The sequence below is a fragment of the Peromyscus eremicus genome, chromosome 22, assembly GCF_949786415.1.
Source record: "Peromyscus eremicus chromosome 22, PerEre_H2_v1, whole genome shotgun sequence".
NCBI classification, from domain to species: domain Eukaryota; kingdom Metazoa; phylum Chordata; class Mammalia; order Rodentia; family Cricetidae; genus Peromyscus; species Peromyscus eremicus.
The window spans coordinates 28685036-28703993 of record NC_081437.1 but is presented as its reverse complement, the minus strand read 5'-3'; the positions used below and the strand labels follow the sequence as shown (position 1 = coordinate 28703993).

Here is an 18958-nt window from a genome sequence, read left to right as displayed (position 1 = left end):
GTGTTTGGAGGCCAGAGCAAGATGTGTCTTTGTCTATCTATGGCTCTCTGTCTTTTTGCCTTGAGACAAGGACTATCGCCACACTGAAAACTCACTTTTTGGCTAGGCTGGCCCAGAGGGAGCTACTGAGATCTTCCCAAGTCTAGAGTTATAGGCAATCATGGCTTTTTACATAGGTGATAGGGATCTGAACTCAGGTTTTCAGGCTTGCAAAGCAAACCCTCTTACCTCCTCAGCCATCTACCTTGCTCCTTAGAGAATGCCTTCTGTGACAATTTAAACAGTACTTGAAGTACTCTTCCTAGTTTGTGACCCAGAGGTTAAAATGGACTAACCACAGGTGAAGGCAACTACTCAAGGGCAAAAAGTTCAACAAAAATGGAGAGATTACATGAATTGAGACAAAGACTGTCTCCAAGAATTCTAAGTGTAAACAAGGATTCATATTATAGAAAACAAGGCTAAGAAACCTTAAAATCTAAAACATATTTCACCTATTATCACTCCCTAACTCACAAACCTCTGAGTCTACACCATGGTTGGGACACTCAATGTTTCTTGTCTCCAACCTCAAAACTCAGATATGACTAACAGAATTTTTTTCCTCCAGAAAAAATTTATGGCTTCCCTCTCACTGTGAAGAAATACGTAAGAACCCTATCCACACTGCCTTATAAACAAATCAACCAAATTCCTGCTCCAGCATTTGAGGCACACTTATGCATCACACTTTTCTTCTATAAACTGTTGAGCAAAAATCTCAAGTTAGCCAATTAACATTATTGTCTAAAACTAAGTTCATATAGCTTATCTCTGAACTCAGATACTTTCAAGAAAAGGGATGTTGCGACAACAGATCATAACTGAACTACTCAGGAAAAAAATTAAGGTATAAAATCACTCTACTTGTAATACAAGTAAGTTCACACACACACACACACACACACACACACACACACACACACACAAAGATGAAGTTGTAGAGAACAGCAACAAAAAAGAAACCACGATGTAATTTCCCAAAACCCTAAAATGGTGCTTTCCTAGTCTTTAATCTTTTCTGTAAATAAAAGATAGTAACAATTTTCAGCTTTTCAATTTTTTTATTTGTAAAGAAAATATAATAAACCTGTTATTAGATTGAGACTACAATGAAAGACCAAGAGACTGTTTAATGCATCATCTAGCACCTAGGAGTAATACTAGGAACCCTTTCATAGCCAAAGTATATAGGTCATTTAATTAGATACAAAGAACTGTATCTCTTTACCAAGATTTTATCTCTAGCCATTTCATTTCTTCTTTCTTGTGTTCGTTTAAGTATTTCAGAGAGATGAAACCCTACTTATTAACTAAGCATAGTTGTCTAATGTAGTCTTTCTGCATAAGGAAACACAGCCAGAAGTTCAAATGCCCAAAGTTTACATATACAGCTTGTAAAGAGCACCACTGGGATTTAAATCCTTTGGTTTCGTTGTAAGGCTTTTCTCTTTACATTTAACTACTATAGAAAATAGTTTTTTTTCTCAATCTTAGTGTAATTCATAAGTATTTCTAGGAATTTTCGTTTTTATTACTAGGTAAATCAAAAGTTTAAGATTACTGATATTCTTAACTAAGAATAGTTGAGACAGTGATTTTTTAAATATACTGCAATCCTCTAATCACTATCTGAAACAGCTGATTTTCTTCACAGTTTTTATTTTTTGAAACAGGGTCTCGGTGTAGTCCTGGCGCCATGTAACCCACATTGGCCTGGAACTCAAGAGATCCCCCTGCCTCTTAACTCCTGATTGCTGGGATTTAAGGCATGTGCCAATATGTCTGGATAGTAAAGCTGTTTGATTCCATTTATCCGTAACAACTCAGATCAGTAAGAGTTTTTTGAGTTAAGTCTTAATTCTGTTTTCAAAGAATTCAGCATTAATTGTATAGCTTAGTGAAACTTTTGCAAAAATGGAGGTTTCTTTAGTCTCCCCGATACATTTTCTACTCTATTACTCTACATATACATTTTCTACTCTATTACTCTACATAAGATTTTGTTTTTAAGACAGGATGTTATTTCGTAGTTTTAGCTAGCTGGAACTCACTATGTAGAGCGGCAAGCACAAAGACCCACCTGCTTCTGCCTCCCGAGTGCTAGTATTAAGGGTGTTAATTACCATGCCAGGCTCTCTCTACTTGAGATTTTAAAACACAAATTTTAAATTTTAAAACACAGTATTTTCCTAAATTACTGTGCCAAAATAGGAGAATTTATTTACCACACTAAGTTATGAAACTACCCCCCAAATAAAACTCATTAACTCAGTAATCTTAAATTTTCGTTTCCTCAAAAAATTTTGGGCAAGGTCCCTTTATTCTGTTATTTGAAAATTAAACAAGAGCCAGCTACATGCACCCTAATAAACTGGTAACAGTTAACAGGCATGTGCCTCTTAGTGTACTTGATGAAAATACTACATCTCTATACCCGTTAATAAAGTCAAATACCCCTTCCTATGGCCCGTACTGGTTGTAAGCCACATGATACAATGGAAATCAGTAGGTCTTTTGACAAAAGCATGGTACTGAGAGGGAAAAGAGTGAGTTTATGAATAGATAAATACAGATTCATTTCTATCTTTGGGTGAATGACCTCCTGATGATAGCTCAACAAACCCATCAAGAAATATAAAAAAAAAAAAACATACATTTAAAATGAATCCTAGAAGTAAACACAATTCTCCATACATTAGAGATTTATAACAGTTCAGACCCAATAAGCAAAATTTTCTTTAAAAGGAAAGAACAGGGGGATATATATATATATTTTTTTTAACAATACAAAACCAACGTGACAGCAACTTTAGAAAATTCAAGAGCCAGAGAATACAGGCTGCTTTAATTTATTCCAATGAATGAATTCTGGAATAAAACAAACACCTCACCTGTCAGTAAAGGAGGAGAAGACTGGTGAGAGAGAGACAGGCAAAGAAGGAAATCCCAGAAGGTTCCCTGCTGCCTGTGAGATGAGGAAAGATAGAAAGGCTTGTGGGAGAGAACCCAGAGACAGAAATTTGAGGTTTCTTAGCTATCTCTTAGAGGTAACAATATTAACTGGTAAGCTGTTTAAAAAAAAAAAAAAAAAAAGGCAAAACCTGCTCATTTAAAACTGTATTTTTACTGGGTGAAGATCACTGACAAAACTGGCCTGCAGCCATCCAGACAGCAGGAAATTAAGGCCCCACAGCACTCTGGTTGTGCACATCTAATGTGTCTACTCATAAAAAACGGATTTCAGCTTATTTTATTTAACTATTCAACGCAACTAATCCATTAAAACCTTGTCTATCCATAGACAACTAATTCAACCACTGCTTCTGACCATAATTGTTAACCAAAGGTATATTTAGCTTTATCAAATGTTATTTTCAAAAAGAAGAGTTAATTTGTACATAAATCTCTAAACACATGCAAGAACTGAACCTAGAATTAATGTAGGGTTCTCACTCACTTTTACAAAAATCAAGTTCAAGTCTGTCAAAGACAAAAGACAGAAACACTTCAGGAATGCATTATTTTATTTATATATTGGTTTTTCGAGACAGGGTTTCGCTGTGTAACAGTCTTGCCTGTCCTGAAACTCACTCTGTAGACCAGGCTGGCCCTGAATTCACTGAAATCCGCCTGCCCTTGACTCCCAAGTGCTGGAATTAAAGGTGTACACCACCACCACCAGGTTATTCTAAATATTTTAAGATAGGGTCTTCCTACAGTAACCTAAACTTGCCTTGAGCTCAAGACTTGACTGCCTTGGCCCACGAACGCTAGAATGACAGGCATGTTCTTCAGTGCTCCCAGATCTGCTGCTAAGATATGCTACTCTACTTTCTAAAAACAAAGAAAACAAGTGGCAGGTAAAAAACAAAGCCCTTTCAACTGTCTGTTTAGTCTACTTGAGGGTAAATAATGCCTCAACAGCCATTATGCTACAAGATATAGGCTTTCTTTCTTTTTTTTTTTTTTTTTTTGGTTTTTCGAGACAGGGTTTCTCTGTGTAGCTTTGCGCCTTTTCCTGGAACTCACTTGGTAGCCCAGGCAGGCCTCGAACTCACAGAGATCCACCTGGCTCTGCCTCCCGAATGCTGGGATTAAAGGCGTGTGCCACCACCGCCCGGCTAGGCTTTCTTTTAAGAGCAAAAAAGTATTCCCTCTCTCAAATTTCTTAGGGCCCCGATTAGATTTTACCTTATGTACTGAACTAACAAATTTATTTTGGCAATACTTAGCTTAAGCACCTTAACTCACCCTTAAATCAGTCCTCTGAAAATGACAAACTCTTTGGAAAACGCTGTTCTGAAGAAAGGGAGGGTTAGCTAGCTGCAGGGTGCCCTCTTGTGGCCCAAAGGAGTGACTGGACTCTCTTTCTGCATCTGAAGAGCACAGCATTGGATGGAGTGAGTCTCATGAAGGTCTCTAATCTACTAAAGTAAAATAATCTCCAGGAGCAAGCAATTAATTACACATCTTAGGTCTGTTTACTGTTATTTTCTACTATCAAAGTAGAACACAACAAAGCTATGTCCACAGGAGTTTTTATCATCGAAGTTTTCAAAAGTTCAATAGGAATATGGAAAACTAAGTATTTTAGATGCCTTAAAATATGTAATGGTATGGTTAAGTAGGTGACCCAAAGAAAACCACAGATTAATAGAAAAGATAACACCCATTCAAAATTGTAGAGTACCTAATATGCTAAGCATTCAAAGCTAGCAATTTATAGGAGACAAATACAAAACAAACTGTAATCAGTAACACAATGAAAATATTTATAAAGAACTAAATGAGAAGTCAGATGAGGAAGTAATTAATTCTAATGCAGACAGCAATGGGACACTAGATATTGTGTTTTCAGTCGAGTCTTGCACAGGATTAGAAGTTTATTAAGCAAATATCTTCGGTGAACAAGAGAGATTTGGGGGGAAAGAATAGTAACAATCAAGCATAGCTAAAGCAAACAGCATACATATATAAAATGGTAGAATAGGATGTATTCTTTTCAACAGAGCTAATTCTAATTATACGGTTCATTACCAAAATATTAAGACATTATTTAACCAAGCCAATCAAAATCACCTCAACACAAATAAGCACACTAATAATTACTTACTGGAGTTAAGTTACAAAATAAGCAACCCCCCAAAAAAAAATAATAATCACAACTACACAAGTACATAATTTCAAGGGTTTAAAAAAAACTGTATGTCTGAAAACTGTAACTACTATTTCCAACATTTATGGTTTAAAAAATAAACTTAAATGATTCAAAGATTAAAGTCAAAGATAAGTTTTTAGTATTGATGAGTTCTTACCTCTCCCATTCCCCGAGATTCTAATGCAAGAGCTTGAAAATCATGATTCATTTCATCCACAGATCAAGCCTGGTAAATAAGAAAAACTGAAAGTCAGCAGGAATTTAACAAAGCATTAATTATAGTGTATGGGTATTAACTAACACGACTGCATTCCAAAACACACAAGAACAGGTGTCTCTATGAAAATAGTTTTCCCAAATAAATTACATGAGATCAAACTACACTAAAATGGATGAGTGTTTAAAGTAATTCTGTGTACTAACAGATCACTACACGTTCTTGTGCAACAATAGAAAACGAAGTTTAAAAACAAAAAACAAGGTGAGTTCAAGCATTAAAGCATTTCTCTTTTTAGTGTTATAATTACTGCTGTACAATAGTTTTATATTACTTAAGATTGTTAGGATTTTTGAAAAATCCTCACCATTTATTTGTAAATCTCATCCAATGTAAAATTTTTTCACTGTAAATATTTAGCAAAATAATCAATTAAATAGAGATTCACTTTTCAAGTGAAAACATTCCAGTGAGTTAACTACAGTATTTGTTGTGGTTTCCTCAAGAAAGCACTTCTCAGCCCTTCCATTCTTTTTTTTTTTTAAGGTTTATTTATTAATTATGTATACAGAAGAGGGCGCCAGATCTCATTACAGATGGTTGTGAGCCACCATGTGGGTGCTGGGAATTGAACTCAGGACCTCTGGAAGAGCAGTCAGTGCTCTTAACCTCTGAGCCATCTCTCCAGCCCAGCCCTTCCATTCTTAAGGGCTGATCATTTTGTCATGTGATAATGTATGTGTTGTTATTGGTCCCCTGCCTCCTCCAACTAGAAACTAAAGAAAAAACAAAGCATGCAAAGCTTCTCCAAACTTACAGCTTTGAAATTCAACTGGAAAATCCTACTATCCTTCCCACCCCCACACACCATCATTCTCTTCTTCCAAAACCTCTGGGGTTTGACACACTGAAAGCACTAACTACACTCCTTCCTGAAATGCTGCTGTCTTACCCTGTGCCTATGATAATTAGGTTTGCTTTCCTAGGTTTCTAGTTACTACTTCATGGATTCCCATTTTCCCCCCACCCACATCTCTTATATCTTAGCATTCCTTGTTGTTCTGTAGAAGGCACCCTTTTCCGTCCTGTACTGTGAACAATCTCTGTTCATCATGCTTTGAGAGCTATCTAGATGAGGTGGATAACATACCCACCAAATTTGTATTTATAAACTAAACCTCTGATCTCCAAAGCCCCTAGTTATCTCCTTCTCTGTATTTCCTTGAATGGACCACAGAAAGTTTTCATTTTGCTCTCCTTTACTTCTTTTCTTACACCCATTTTCATCTTTTACCAAGTCCAGTTAAAGCAATCTTACCTGCTTCTCAATCTGTTTTCCAGCTCCCTAGTTGAGAATATCACCTTTTATCCAAAACCCTGCAACCTTATCTTTCTATTCTGCAATCTAATCTCCAAATAATCTTTCTGAAACTACTCTGATCATGTGACTCCTGTATTTTCATCCCTGAAAATAAAGCTCAAACTCGTTTATGTGGCTTACAAAGAGATATCTTAGCTGGTGAAGAAGCCTGCCACCAAGCCTGGACCTACAGGATAGAAGGAAAGGACTCCTTCGGGTTGTCCTCTGATCCCCACTAAATAGTTGTGAGGAGCTGATGAAGTGCTGAGTCAACGTGTATTGCTGGCATGGGCACAGCAATGTCATGGACTCCCAACTCCTCAGAACCATGATAATGGCTAGCTAAGCTTCTTCTGGTCCGAGTTTCAGTGTTTACAAACACTGACTAGTATGTACACAAACAAACTAGCCAGAGCTTCCTCCTCTCAGGTGACTGCTTCCCTACGGAGCCCTCCTGAAGCTAGCTAGCCCTTCCTCCTTGGGCTGTACATAATAAACAGGGCAACTTCCCAGGGTTCTAGTAGATGCCCTGTTAGAACCAACAGAGGTGGGCTGCATGTGTAGTTTCTTTATTCCCACATTGCCCCAGTCAGGTTTCCAGAACCAAGCAGCAATAAATAAAACAAACTATAGTTCAGATATCAGGTAGTTGTAGAACTCTGGACAAACTGACGTTTCTTCTCTATATTCTGACATGAAGAGCTGCCACAAAGATTTGCTGTGGATACTAAATCAGACAGTAGTGGTTGGTAGGTAAGCATTCAAGTCAGCTAGTAAAAGAGCTTCAGGGGCTGAAAAGATGGCCCAGCAGTTCAAGTTAGAGGACCAGAACTGAATGTTCCCAGCACCTGCATCAGGCAGCTCACAATCACCTAGATCTGCAGCTCCAGAGGATCCAATATCCGCTTCTGGCCTCCTGATAGCCCACTACATGAAATGCTCCAGCACACACAAAATAGACAAATTACCAAAGTAGAATAACAACATATAGATCTAGCTTTTTGACTCAGTAGAAACACTATATTCATAAAGAGTTCTTACTAAGTGAATATTTCATTCATCTCATTAATTCAATAAGCTTTTACTATGATTACTTAAAAAAAATTACAGAGAAAAAGAAATAAACATGATCCTACTTGTCAGTTTAGTGGATCTCATGTTTCCTAGTAAGGAAGAAGTTAACTTCAATCAGACCCAAACCTTTCTACTATTAATATTAACTCCAGACTAAAAAAAAAAAAAAAAAATTTACAGGTAATAGAAAAAAACTGAGAGCCTACACTCAAAAGAAAGATCCAGAGTAGAGTTTTATTGTTTTTCCTTCCAATAGTTTCTTTTGCTTGCTGGTTTTGTCCAAAGATAAGCAAGATGGGCTTTAAAACGCCTACAGCAAACCCCACTCTCATAAGTCCTAATGAACTAAATAACAACAGTTTGGAGCAACCAGAGCTGCTGTAAAAGGGGAGGAATCACAGAAAGAACACAAACTCTGCATTTAAATTAAAATACATATGTAGATGACCCTGAAGCAGAATCCATTCTAAGAGGGCCAATTAAGGATATAAGAATTAAGCAAATTTCTGCAACTGACCACAAAAATCATAGGAATTTAGACTGAGTTACATTCAAAATAAAACCCAACATTTTCCACAACAGAATCTAATTCTCAACATATCAAGCATAAAGTCTGAAATCCACACTATTAGGCCTATGAAGAAACTAAAAAATGAATAAGAAAAATCAACAATTAAAGACAAGTGCTGAAATCAGGCTGTGCCCTGACCTATGTTGCTCTGTATTGTTTTTTTAAAAATCAGTTTTTGACCAGGCGGTGGTGGCGCACGCCTTTAATCCCAGCACTCGGGAGGCAGAGCCAGGTGGATCTCTGTGAGTTCGAGGCCAGCCTAGGCTACCAAGTTGAGTCCCAGGAAAGGCGCAAAGCTACACAGACAAACCCTGTCTTGAAAAACCAAAAAAAAAAAAAAAAAAAAAAAAAAAAAAAAAATCAGTTTTTGAGCCAGGTGGTTGTGGCATGCCTTTAGTCCCAGCACTCAGGAGGCAGAGCTAGGCAGATCTCTTTGAGTTCAAGGTCAGCATGGTCTACAGAGTGAGTTCCAGGACAGGATCCAAAGCTACAAGGCAAAACCCTGTCTCGAAAAACAAAAATAAAGAAACAAAACAAATCAGTTTTCACACTGTGCTTGGCCTTAAGAGACTCTATATCAAAAACAGCTTTTGGTTTGTAGAGACAGGGTTTGACTGTATAGCCCTGACTGGCCTGAAACTCAGAGATCTGCCTCCCAAGTACTGAGAGACCATGCCCAGCTCCACCACAATCAGCTTTTGACTCCATTTTGAAGCACTGTGTGCCAGGTAGACATATAAAAGGTACCATCTGTCCAGCACCACCCACATGGCAAACTAATAAATGACTTAGTCCAGGAGTACAGAGAGTAACACCTTATTCATTTATCTGGGTGATTCCAACTGTAAGGGCACATGGGTTTATTAAAACCACATCAAGAAAGGCAAAGCCAAAAATTTATCTGATCTATCAGACCAAGACAAGAGTCTGTCTAACTGCCTCACCTGGACACGATAAAGAAACAAACACCTAGCACTGTGATCGCAATCTCCCAATGGTGCGTGCGTGCATGCATGCGTGCGTGTGTGTGACAGAGAGAGACAGAGACAGACAGGCACTGAGACCAACAGGCAGAGAACCTTCCATTTTCCTAGGGCTTCAGCTTGGTTCTGCCCCTCTGTTGACAAGGTCTGCCATCTTCCTATCAGTCTGGACCTGCCACTCACTCACCTGCCTGTACATTTATCTAGACCCAATCCTGCCCTTAGCTTTGTTTACCTTACTCCTGCAGCTCGTTCTGACCTTGCAGCCTGACTGCAACTAGCAGCCAGCACTTTCTCCAACTGTGGTTATTAACTTATCAGCGGACTCTGGCAATCCTATCATGTTTAGCCTCTCAGGCCTCTTTCCTTGAAACTCTTTGTTTGCCTCTTTAACCTTTCTTTGCAGCTATTCTGTAACCTACATATATACATAAGTATAGATGTATAGACAATTAATGAGAATAAATAAGATTGTAATAAAAGAATGTGTTCACCTTAGCCAGAGCCATCAAGGAAAGCAGGGATATCTGGCAAACTGCTGCCATTAAAAGCCCTCATGCTGTGAATTTACTGTTAAATAATGCCTGAAACTGGAAAGACACAAACATGCTTTTCTGTGTTTCTGACATAACATGTTCATAACAATCAATCAACATCAAGATAACTCATGACAGAATTAGACGATAACTTAAACTATCAACTGTGCGAGATGAAAAAAAAAACATGCTATAAGTGAATCTGACGATTAGTATTGTCAACTTGACAGACTCTAGAATACATATGGGGGATTATCTTGATTGCATTAATTCAAGTGTGACTGACTTTGATCCTGAACTACAGAAAATGGAGCAAGGGAGCTAAGCACTAGAATCTCTTTATCTGCTTCCTGATTGTGGGCATCATGAGAACAGCTGCTCTGTGAGAACAAAGCTCTGTTGCTTTGACTCCTCCAGTATTATGGTGGACTGTACTTTACACTTTGAGTTAAATTATAAATCCTTTCTCAAGTCTGACAGTGTCACAAGCCTTTGATCCTAGCACTTGGCAGGCAGATCTCTGAGTTCAAGGCCAACCTGGTCTACACAGTAAGTTCCAGGACAGCCAGGGCTACACAGAGAAACCCTGTTTAGGGGGTGGGGGGGGACAGAACCTTTCTCCTTGAAGTTGCTTTTTTATCAAAGGACTGAAAAAGAAACAGATAATAAAACTAATACAAAATTTCAACAGTTAAGAGAAACTAGAAAAACAACCAAATGGAAATACTAGAATTGAAAAATAACTCTTTCAATGTCAATTACTAACAGATTATGTAACAGAAGGGTCAGTAAAACTTGAAAACAGATAAAAGAATTTCTAACCTAAAGGGACAGAGAGGGGGGAAAAGTGGGAAGAAAAATAAAGATCACAAAAGGTGGTGGATGTCTATAATCCCAACACCTGGGAGGCTGAAGCAGGAGGGCTTCCAAGACAAGGACCAACAAGGATTACATGATGGGTCCCAGGCTAACCTGGATACACGGTGAGACCTTATCTTTTTTCATGTATTTATGTATGAGTGCCCTGTCTTCATGCACACCACAAGAGGAAATCAGATCCCACTACAGATGGTTGAGTCACCATGTGTGGTTGATGGGAATTGAACTCCAGACCTGTAAGAGCAGTCAAGTGATCTTAACTGCTAAGCCATCAACTCTCCAGCCCCCAGAGATTTGTCTTTTAAAAGTTTCCTTTTTGAAGCTGGGCTTGTCAGAGGGTATATGCCTCTAATCCCAGCACTTAAGCACAAGCATCAGGAATTCAAGGTCATCATTCTTGGCTACACAACCAGTTCAAGGGCTGGCTGGGCTACCTAAGGCTTTGTCTTAACTCACCACCAAAAACAATGGCCAGGAAAATGGTTCAGAGGGTAAGGATATTTTGCTGCCAAGGCTCTCCAGAACCTAAATGGTAGAAGGATAAATGACTCCCAAATTGTCTGACTTCCACAGGTGTGTAACATGTGCACCTACCCACACAAACACGTTTTTGTAAGCTTCTTTAAAGGTAAAACATAAAATAAAAATGCAGGAAGACTGTGATAACCCTGCACTACACTTTGTGACGGAGATTCCACCAGGACCTACCCTACCTAATATTTGCTGGGTGACTCAGTTGTAAACATCAGATAGTTTCCTAGTCTAAATGACTACAAACTATGAATCTGTGCAGTGTGCAACAGGAGTGAACCAGTGTAACACTGCCTAAGTATTACTGCATCTAAATATACTGAAATACAAGCAACGTAAAGTGTGCTGCATCTACTTGGGAGTTAAAGAATGCCGAATGAACAAAGAGTAAATGTGAAGACCTGCAACATTACTTGCATTTTACTGACCAGAAACCACAAATCTCCTTCAAAAATGGTATTAGCACCAATCATCTAATTAAATGTTTTTATTCCAGTCCACCACTGCCACTGAATAAAAACCTATCAAATGTTTCTACATAAAAATGGTTTAGCTCCTTGAAGATTAAATCTCAGAGCTCAAACCCTCAAGAAGGCAAAATAAACTATACATTTCCATAAATGCAAATAAGGCTTCCCATTAAACTCCCTTAAAAAAAAAACCCAAGAATTGTATTTGTCATTAGTCTTTCATATTATAAGACATTCATTCTTTCAATTGTTTTATTTGAGAAACAAAATAGTGCTTATGAAACTGATTTATTTTGGAAAAAAATACTACAGAGATCAACATACTTCAATCAATGCTAGCTTCCAATGTGATAACCTGTGAAGTCAGGTAATTTAGATGGCAATAAAAATGACCTGCTTTAGACAATTATTACAATATCACAAAAAAGTGGTTGAAATCATGTCAAAGGTACAAGTGGAAAAGATATGTTATTCCACCAAGGGGGGGAAAAAGCAGTATTTCTAAGCTTATGTTATTTTCTAATTTAACATCTCAGCACCAGGCTGGCATAATCGCTCAGAAAAGGAACCTACTACCAAGCCTGATAACCTGAGTTCAAGATCCTCAGGACCCACACGGTGGAAGAGGGGCATCAATTCCTACAAGTTGTACCCTAACCTCCACAGACTCTCTATGGCAAGTATGCATGCACACCAAAGCAAATGTTTAAAAATAAATTAAAACTTCATCACCCCAAAAGCAGAACAAGACATATGCCTCATAGTATAATTAATGTAGTATGAAATAGTGCTACCCCTTATAAAGGATCATTCCTAAAAGAAAACAGCCCCAAACCTAAACTTTAAGAAAGTAACTAACAAATTCAGAATATAAGGGTAAGGGAGAAATTGATTTCACTAATACATCCACAAAACAAAAATTATAAAGTGGGAGGTGAGAAATCAACTATTATGTAGACCTAAGGCTTTAATATCACAAGAACTGTGTTGTTGTAGAATACTATTTTAAAATGTGTTACATTCATTTTATGTTGTGGAACATTTGTGGAACTCTGTGAAGCTCTGTTACTTTGCCTGTCTAAAACACCCGATGGTCTAATAAAGAGGTTAACAGCCAATAGCTAGCTAGGAGAGACAGGTTGGGGCTGGCAGGCAGAGAGGATAAATGGAAGGAGAAAAAGAGCAGAAGAATGAGCAACAGAACAAGGAGAGGAGGACACCAGGGGCCAGCCATCCACCCAGTCACGGAGTAAGAGTGGAAGTAAGATATACGGAAGTAAGAGAAAAGTAAAAGCCCAGAAGCAAAAGGTAGACACAAGAAAAGCTGGCTAGCAACAAGTCAAGCCAACCAAATACAAAATGCTTCCTTTGAGAAAACAAATTTTATTAGGTGTGACACTGCTAAAAGTTCTAAAAGCGGAACAATCTTTTTTCTTAAACAGAATACTTATAAGATGCAAGCTTTTGTAGGGCAGTAAGACAAAACTACAGCCTATAGAATGGGAAAAGACCTTCACCAACGCCACATCTGACAGAGGACTGATCTCCAGGTGACTTTTACAGTATGGCTGGGCGGTGGTAGCGCATGCCTTTAATCCTATCGCTCAGGAGGCAGAGCCAGGCGGATCTCCGTGAGTTCGAGGCCAGCCTAGGCTACAGAGTGAGTTCCAGGGAAGGTGCCAAAGCTACAGAGAGAAACCCTGTCTCGAAAAACAAAAATAAACAAATAAATAAATAATGCAGCTTGTAAAGATGACTTTTCTCAAAGTTAAGTCCATTTAATAATTTCCTCAATCAGTATGAAGTATTTTGAGAACATTAGAAATGTGGACCCTAATGGGAAAAGTACGCAGCTCAAAAAGTGCCTTTTAAAGAACTTACTTCCTCTCCTGTCCCTTCCCTCTCCATTCTGCTCAGCTTCCTAAGTTGCCAGTTCAATGGCATTCCTCTACCATGAAGTTGCTGCCTCTCCACAGGCCCAGAGATAAAGAAACAACCCATCACGGAATAAAACACCTCTGAAAGTACATAAATCTTTCCATTAATTTAGCACAGCTATGGAATGCTAACAAAGTTGGTAACTATCTGACTCTGACTCTTTAAGATTTATTTATTTATTATGTACACAGTGTTCTGTCTGCACGTATCTCTGCAGGCCAGAAGAGGGCACCAGATCTCATTACAGATGGTCGTAAGCCACCATGTGGTTGCTGGGAATTGAACTCAGGACCTTTGGAAGAGCAAGCAGTGCTCTTGACCTCTGAGCCATCTCTCCAGCCCCCTGACTCTGACTCTTAAAAAGATCTTTGTCCTTATCTTTCTTTAGCTTATACTGTAAAAGTCACCTGAAGATCAGTCCTCTGTCAGATGTGGGGTTGGTGAAGGTCTTTTCCCATTCTGTAGGCTGTAGTTTTGTCTTACTGACCGTGTCTTTTGCCCTACAAAAGCTTCTCAGTTTCAAGAGGTCCCATTTATTAACTGTTGTGCTCAGTGTCTGTGCTGCTGGTGTTACAGTGATCTCCAGTGCTAATGCGTTCAAGAGTACTTCCTACTTTCTCTTCTACTAAGTTTAGTGTAACTGTATTTATGTTGAGGTCTTTGATCCACTTGGACTTGAGTTTTGTCCACAGTGACAGATATGGATCTATTTGTAATCTTTTACATATTGACATCCAGTTATGCCAGCACAAAACTTGCTGAAGATACTTTCTTTTTTCCATTGTATAGTTTTGGCTTCTTTGTCAAAAATCAAGAACTCAAGAAACTAGACATCAAATACTGAACAATCCAATTAAAAAAATGGGCTGAAGAGCTAAACAGAATTCTCAAAAGAATCACAAATGGCTGAAAGACATTTAAAGAAATGCTCAACATTCCTTAATCATCAGAGAAATGCAAATCAAAAACGACTCTGAGATACCACCTTACACCTGTCAGAATGACTATGATCAAAAACACTAATGACAGTCAATGTTGGAGAGGATGCGGAGCAAAGGGAACACTCCTCCACTGTTGGTGGGAATGCAAACTTGTGCAACCACTGTGGAAATCAGTATGGCGGATTCTCAGAAAATTGGGAATCGATCCACCTCAAGACCCAGCCATACCACTCTTGGGCATATACCCAAGGAATGCTCAATCATACCACAAAGATACACGCTCACCTATGTTCATAGCAGCACTATTTGTAATAGCCAAAACCTGGAAACAACCTAGATGCCCATCAACTGAAGAACAGATTAAGAAAATGTGGTACATATACACAATGGAGTACTACTCAGCAGAGAAAAACAATGACAGTATGAAATTAAATTTGCAGACAAATGGATGAAACTAGAAAATATCATCCTGAGTGAGGTAACCCAAACCCAGAAGGACAAACATGGTATGTACTCACTCATAAGTGGATACTAGATATAAAGCAAAGAACAATCAGACTGTAACCCACAGAACCAGGGAGGTTACCTAGCAGGGGGGAGCCTAAGATGACTGTGGCTTATAATAAGTTTTGGTTTTACTCAATTACTGGGTAAGCCTCAATGAAACATTTCACTATTAGGATAAAAATTTATACTGTATTAAGCTGATAATAGAAAAAAAAAAAGTTACCTGGACAGCATCTTATCTACCAGTTCTCTCTTTATGTGCAAATCCTTCAAGAGGGAAGGAATCAAACAGCCTAGGTTTCCAATTAAAGTTGTTTTAGTCCCAAACATAGCCGGGCAGCGATGCTACATGCCTTTAATCACAGTGGTTGGGAGGCAGAGGCAGCCTGGTCTACAGAGCAAGTTCCAAAACAGCGAGGGATAAAGAGAAACTCTGCCTCAAAACAAAACAAACAACAACAAAAAGAAACACAAATCAAAAGACCCAGAATACATAAATCCACAAAACTGAAACACATGTGCTTCCTAGAGTATTAATTGCCTACCTCAATGAGCCATTTTGTTTAAAAATCAATACAAAAATCCTCAGACCTAAGCTTCTCTTCTGGGAATTTACCTCATACAAACAGCAGCATTAATAGAACAGAACTATTTACCCAGTAGTGCTTAACCGAACAACCCAAACTCAATAGAAAAAAAAATGGTTTAACAGTAACAAAAGGCCACTGACTTTTAAAAAAACATTAAAATTCAAGTTATTGTACTAATACAACATCCATTATATCAAGAAAAACATCAAATACGCAGTTTAAAAATTTTTCTTTCCAAACTTTCATTGTGTATCTTTGGGGGGATGGGGCAAAACAGGGTTTCAGGAAACCCAGGATGGTTTCAAATTCACTAGTAGGCAATAATGACCCTGAACTCCTGATCTTCCTGCCTCCACTTTCAAAGTGCTGGGCTTACAGGCATAAGTTACACCACCAGGCTCAAAAAGATTATTTACTTACTCTCTTCTTTGAAATAAGTTCCCTGTTCAATACGTTTAATGCACATTGTTCTCCAACACTCAGTAACTTTTCTAAGCTCTGAGCACATGCTTAATCTCAGTCAATGTGGTTCACCCACTGAAGGCTGAGAATCCTATAGACTTTAACCCAATACCACCACAGCCTTTTCGGTCTATGTACTGTGGTGTATGGGGGCTGTATGTACTTGTTAGTAGGCCAGAGGCAGATATTAGGTATCTTGGCATTCCAGCTTTATGTACTGAGACAAGAAAAGAGCTGAACTTGAAGTTCATCAATGAATTTCAGCAATCAGCTTGTTTTCACCCACCCCCAGAACTGGAGTTATAGACATACATGACCACGCCTGGCTTTTTATGTGGGCTGTCCAGTAATCCAAAGTCAGATCTTCATGCCTATAGACCAGGCACTTGACTAAGCCAGCTCTCTATCTCCTATCATAACGTTTTATGTAAATGTTAACACAGAAACCCCAATAATATATCTAGTCAAGACAACTTCAAAGAAAAATTAATGTTTTTATATGTATACTAACTTTTCCATATAGGCTAAATAAAATATTGATTCAGCATTATAAAGGTTTATAACTTTATAACGACTTTGTAACAGTTAAAAGCTCTAAATGTTATTATGGTTCATGAAATAGTATAAAATATATGGTTTGTACAAATCTTTGAATTGGATAAAAGGAGTCTTTTAGGTAACGATAAATTTTAATTTTAATCCTAGCCTTCTGGAGGCAGAGATACAGAGGCGGATCTCTGAGTTCAAGGCCACACTGCAAACAGGCAGGCATGGTGACATAAGCCTTTAATCCCAGGAAGTGATGGCAGGAAGCAGAAAGGTATATAAGGCGTTAGGACCAGGAACTAGAGGCCTTTTAAGCTTTTAGTGGCAGATCAGCTGAGATCCACTCGGATGAGGACTCAGAGGCTTCTCAGAGGATCGGCTGAGAAGTTGGCGAGGTGAGGTTAGCTGTGGCTTATTCATCTCTCTCATCTCTCAGCTATCACCCCACTATGTGGCCCTGAGATTTTATTAATAAGAACATTTAAAAATCATGTTAATACTCCTTTTTTGCTGGTGTAGAAGGCACAGAATTTAAAATTAAAGCACTTAGTCTTCATTCTTTGAAAATCAATTACAATTGTGCTTCAATCAAAAGGTCCAAACCAGGCATAGCAGTTTACCTGTAATCCCACACTTACTAGACAGAGGCATGGTTTTAAGTTCAAAGTCATACTCTCTGGAGGTTCCAGACCAACCTAGTGCTAAAGTCCTACCCTTACTTTCTACCCCACTCCACCCCATCCACCCCCCAAATACAAGAAAACGTCTGTAGGAAAAACCTAGATTTTACTACAGAAATGTATTCTATTTAATCTCAAAAGTACAGATAAAAGTCGGTGGTGGCACGTGCCTTTAATCCCAGCACTCAGAGGCAGAGGCAGGTAGATCTCTGAGATAGAGGCCAGCCTGGTCTACAAAGTAAGTTCCATGATAGCCAAGGCTGTCTCGAAACCCTGTCTCAAACAAAACAACAACAAAAAGTACAGGTAAAATAGTATGGAGAAGTTCAAGTAGCTCCTACTGTATCTAATTTTTTTTTTTTTTTGAGACAGGGAGGGTTCCTCTGTGTAGCCCTGGCTGTCCTGGAACTTGCCCTGTAGACCAGGCTGGTCTTAAACCCTGAGGTAACACCTGCCTCTGCCTCTCTAGCGCTAGGATTAAAGGCACTCGCCATCACTACCTGGTGCAATTAATTTGATAGTTAACAAAAATCATATATAATTCAGTCTATTGTTTCTCTACTTACAACTTTGACTGCCTGTTACAGGGCTATACATAGATTCACTCTGCCTCTCTATTTCACTTAGCTGTATTGTCTGAATAAAACCAACTGTACTTTAGTTAAGACTCACTTATCCCTAGTAAGTCTTTCGGAAATGGTGCCAAAGGAATAACAAGATGTCAGTAAAGCACTTAAGAGTAAGGACCTGAGTTCAGATCCCCAATGGTCCTATGGTGGGTGGGAGATGGAAACAAGAGAAACCCCTAAAACTCCAGCAAGCATGTTGTATGCAATGCCAAACAATAGACCCCAATCGCAAAAAGGTGGAAGGACTCATACCCAATGTTATCCTCTGATCTCCACACATGTACTGTGACACATTCATTCCTGTGCTCAAAAACTCTAGCATACAGACAAAGAAAAAAAGAACTTCCTACTCTTGGCAAGTCAACTACTACAACAGAAATCAGGCTTTTCTTAAGGACTATAAATACAGAAATAATACTCTCCTACTTTCCCAATCCCACTACATTATATTTGTTGGCAGTCAGTTAAAGGTTTTTATTCCAAGGATATCCAAACTTTTGACACTATGACACAACACTGTTATCTATGAATTTCATACTTGAGAACCACACATTACGTTCAGCTGCATCCAGCTATTCTTAATGGCATGCAGCGATGGGCCAAGAGTTGGACATGTCTGATAGATAGGCAGTGCTGAGTAGATGGTCTTGTAGTGTATCAGAACCTGGTCAAGTGCACTAAATCCTTTCCAGGAAACAAATGTGGGGGGATCAGTGTAGAGCCCAAGCACATACTTTGTCAGAAAGTAGGTGATAATGATCTTGTTTCTTCCTGTCCCGCTTGCAGTTAATTAAAACATATTGACACCTTTTCGCATTTGAAATTACTTGACTTTTCTGTAGTT

The 18958-nt window shown here is 38.6% G+C and overlaps 1 protein-coding gene across 9 annotated transcripts in view; it reads right to left on the bottom strand.

Moving 5' to 3' along the window:
* Window positions 1–18958, bottom strand: part of Pum2 (pumilio RNA binding family member 2) — an 82016-nt gene that overhangs the window by 58915 nt on the left and 4143 nt on the right. For 8 of the 9 annotated variants that reach the window (XM_059248618.1, XM_059248621.1, XM_059248622.1 and 5 more), the window contains exon 2: window positions 5358–5426. In XM_059248618.1, coding sequence (XP_059104601.1) covers window positions 5358–5408 — 51 coding nt within the window. In that variant the 5' untranslated portion in view covers window positions 5409–5426. Of the gene's footprint in view, window positions 1–4293; window positions 4419–5357; window positions 5427–18958 lie in introns of those variants that run through there. The other variant, XM_059248625.1, reaches the window with a different exon arrangement.